Source organism: Entelurus aequoreus, linkage group LG06 (genome assembly GCF_033978785.1).
Source record: "Entelurus aequoreus isolate RoL-2023_Sb linkage group LG06, RoL_Eaeq_v1.1, whole genome shotgun sequence".
Lineage (NCBI taxonomy): Eukaryota > Metazoa > Chordata > Actinopteri > Syngnathiformes > Syngnathidae > Entelurus > Entelurus aequoreus.
Window position 1 is genome coordinate 7,844,388 of NC_084736.1, and position 2,500 is coordinate 7,846,887.

At 41.0% G+C, this 2,500-nt stretch overlaps 1 protein-coding gene across 1 annotated transcript in view; it reads right to left on the bottom strand.

Moving 5' to 3' along the window:
* LOC133651801 (GEM-interacting protein-like) overlaps positions 1 to 2,500 on the bottom strand; it is a 64,402-nt gene that overhangs the window by 27,256 nt on the left and 34,646 nt on the right. Inside the window, exons 11-12 of the mRNA XM_062049933.1 lie at positions 2,396 to 2,500; positions 2,222 to 2,301 (exon numbers count right to left, since the gene is read on the bottom strand). The exon at positions 2,396 to 2,500 is cut by the window's right edge and continues 86 nt beyond it. Of these exons, the coding sequence (XP_061905917.1) occupies positions 2,222 to 2,301; positions 2,396 to 2,500 (185 nt within the window). The remainder of the gene's footprint in view (positions 1 to 2,221; positions 2,302 to 2,395) is intronic.

The following is a 2,500-nucleotide window of genomic DNA, read 5'->3' on the forward strand; positions in this document are numbered from 1 at the left end:
AAACGGAACGGAACTGAACTGAACTGAACTGAATATTCAACCCTTGTGCAACGTTCATATTGTTGTTACTCAGCCAGTGTTTGTGGGTCTGATGGACCCGTTGCATTTTGTGGCTTTTAATGCCTCACAATCAAACACTTTTATGTTAAAATACTGAACAGATGTTCAACCATATCCCAATAAACATCTGTTCAGTAGTTTAACATAAAAGTGTTTGATTGTGAGGCATTAAAAGCCACAAAATGCAACGGGTCCATCAGACCCACAAACGCTGGCTGAGTAACAACAATATGGAGGTTGCACGGAAAATTTCTCTGCCAGTTTCTGCATCCCACAGGGATTCTTCTTTTGTGTTTCTGCACCTGCGGTTCCCACACAAGGTTGCAACATTGTTTGTCAACACTGTCTGCTCTCATTTTCTCGCACATTTGACCCTCTGTCCTCCTCCTGTCTAGGCCTGCTGTCTGTGTGTGTGTGTGTGTGTGTGTGTGTGTGTGTGTGTGTGTGTGTGTGTGTGTGTGTGTGTGTGTGTGTGTGTGTGTGTGTGTGTGTGGGCTGCACAGAACATTCAATTCCCCACTTCTATTAGCCCCGGGGTCCAGTGGACCCGGACATCTTATATGTAATATAAATGTGTAGGGGGGGTGTAATGGTGTGTAGGGATGATGTTTGATAAGAAATGATCGAGTTCGAGCCCATTATCGAATCCTCTTATCGGACCGATTCCTTATCGATTCTCTTATCGAATCCAGATAGGTTGTTGTATATGGAAAAAAACACAATATTTGGTTTAACAAAAGCTCACTTTTATTTTATTAAAAAATAAAAATAAATAAATAAATAATTAAATATTGACTGTTACCCCCCTAAAAAAATAAAATAAATAAATATTGACTGTTGTTACCCAAAGTATATTAAGTGGGACTTTTCAGAAAAACAAATATATACAGTAACACAAAAACAACCTGTCTCTGTGATCACTATAGGTCGGGGGTCGGCAACCCGCGGCTCTAGAGCCGCTTTATCGCCGCCCTAGTGGCTCTCTGGAGATTTTTCAAAAATGTATGAAGAATGGAAAAAGATGAGGGGAAAAATGTTTTTTTGTTTGTTTTAGTATGGTTTCTGTATGAGGACAAACATGACACAAACCTCCCTAATTGTTATAAATCACACTGTTTGTATTAAACATGCTTCACTGATTCGAGTATTTGGCGAGCGCTGTTTTGTCCTACTTATTTTGGCGGTCCTTGAACTCACCGTATAGTTTGTTTACATGTATAACTTTCTCCGACTTTCTAGGACGTGTTTTATGCCACTTCTTTTTCTGTCTCATTTTGTCCACCAAACTTTTATCGTTGTGCGTGAATGCACAAAGGTGAGTTTTGTTGATGTTATTGACTTGTGTGGAGTGCTAATCAGACATATTTGGTCACTGCATGACCGCAAGCTAATCGATGCTAACATGCTATTTAGGCTAGCGATATGTACATATTGCATCATTATGCCTCATTTGTAGCTATATTTGAGCTCATTTAGATTCCTTTAAGTCCTCTTAATTAAATGTATATCTCATGACACACTATCTGTATGTAATATGGCTTTTAATTTTTTGCGGCTCCAGACAGATTTGTTTTTGTATTTTTGGTCCAATATGGCTCTTTCAACATTTTGGGTTGCCGACCCCTGCTATAGGTGAATAGCCATGCCTTGAGGCGTTTTTTCCGGTCCATTATTTTTGCTGCTTGTGTGACATCACAGGAAATGTTGAGCCGGTTGAGCTCAGTCTAATGACTGAGCTACGTCATTTCCTGTGATGTCCCACAGGGCATTTCTTGTGGGACGGGATTCGTTCCCAGGGATTCGAATAAAGAACCAACTCTTTTTCTTTGCTATAGTGGCCTCGATGACGGGAACCGGTTCTCAAAAAGGGATTCGAGTCCATGGAATCGGTTCTTTTCTTATGGAACGGTTCTTTTCTTATCGAACAACCGGGAGAACCGGTTTCGAACAACATCCCTAATGGTGTGTGTGGTCATTAAATATGTATTCTGATATATGTTCTTCACAGAAAATGAGCCAAAGTCAGTGAGTCTGTTTGAAAAATTAATTAATTGTATCATTTTTCTTTTAATAAAAAAATGAAGAACGGGTCCCACAGACCCGAACACCACACAAGGTTTTGATGGAATCCAGTGGAAACAAGGAGGCTCAGTGCCTTTACCGTGTCTGCAGGGACTTTCGTCTCTCAGAGGCGAGGAGTCCTGCAGGGAACTGAGAGGGTTGCTGGTTTTGCGTTTGTTCCTTTCCAACAGAGAGTTTTAAGACAAATGGTTACCATGGCGTATACAAAAAAAAAAATGGTATAAAGCTAGATATGGTTATAAAAGTCTGGTACCTTTTCCCCTGAGCCACGTACTCCTGGAAGGAGAAGATCTGCGGAGGCTGTTCTTGACGTTGTCTGCCGCGTATGTACGTCATGTATGGCTCCCCGGGCTCCAAG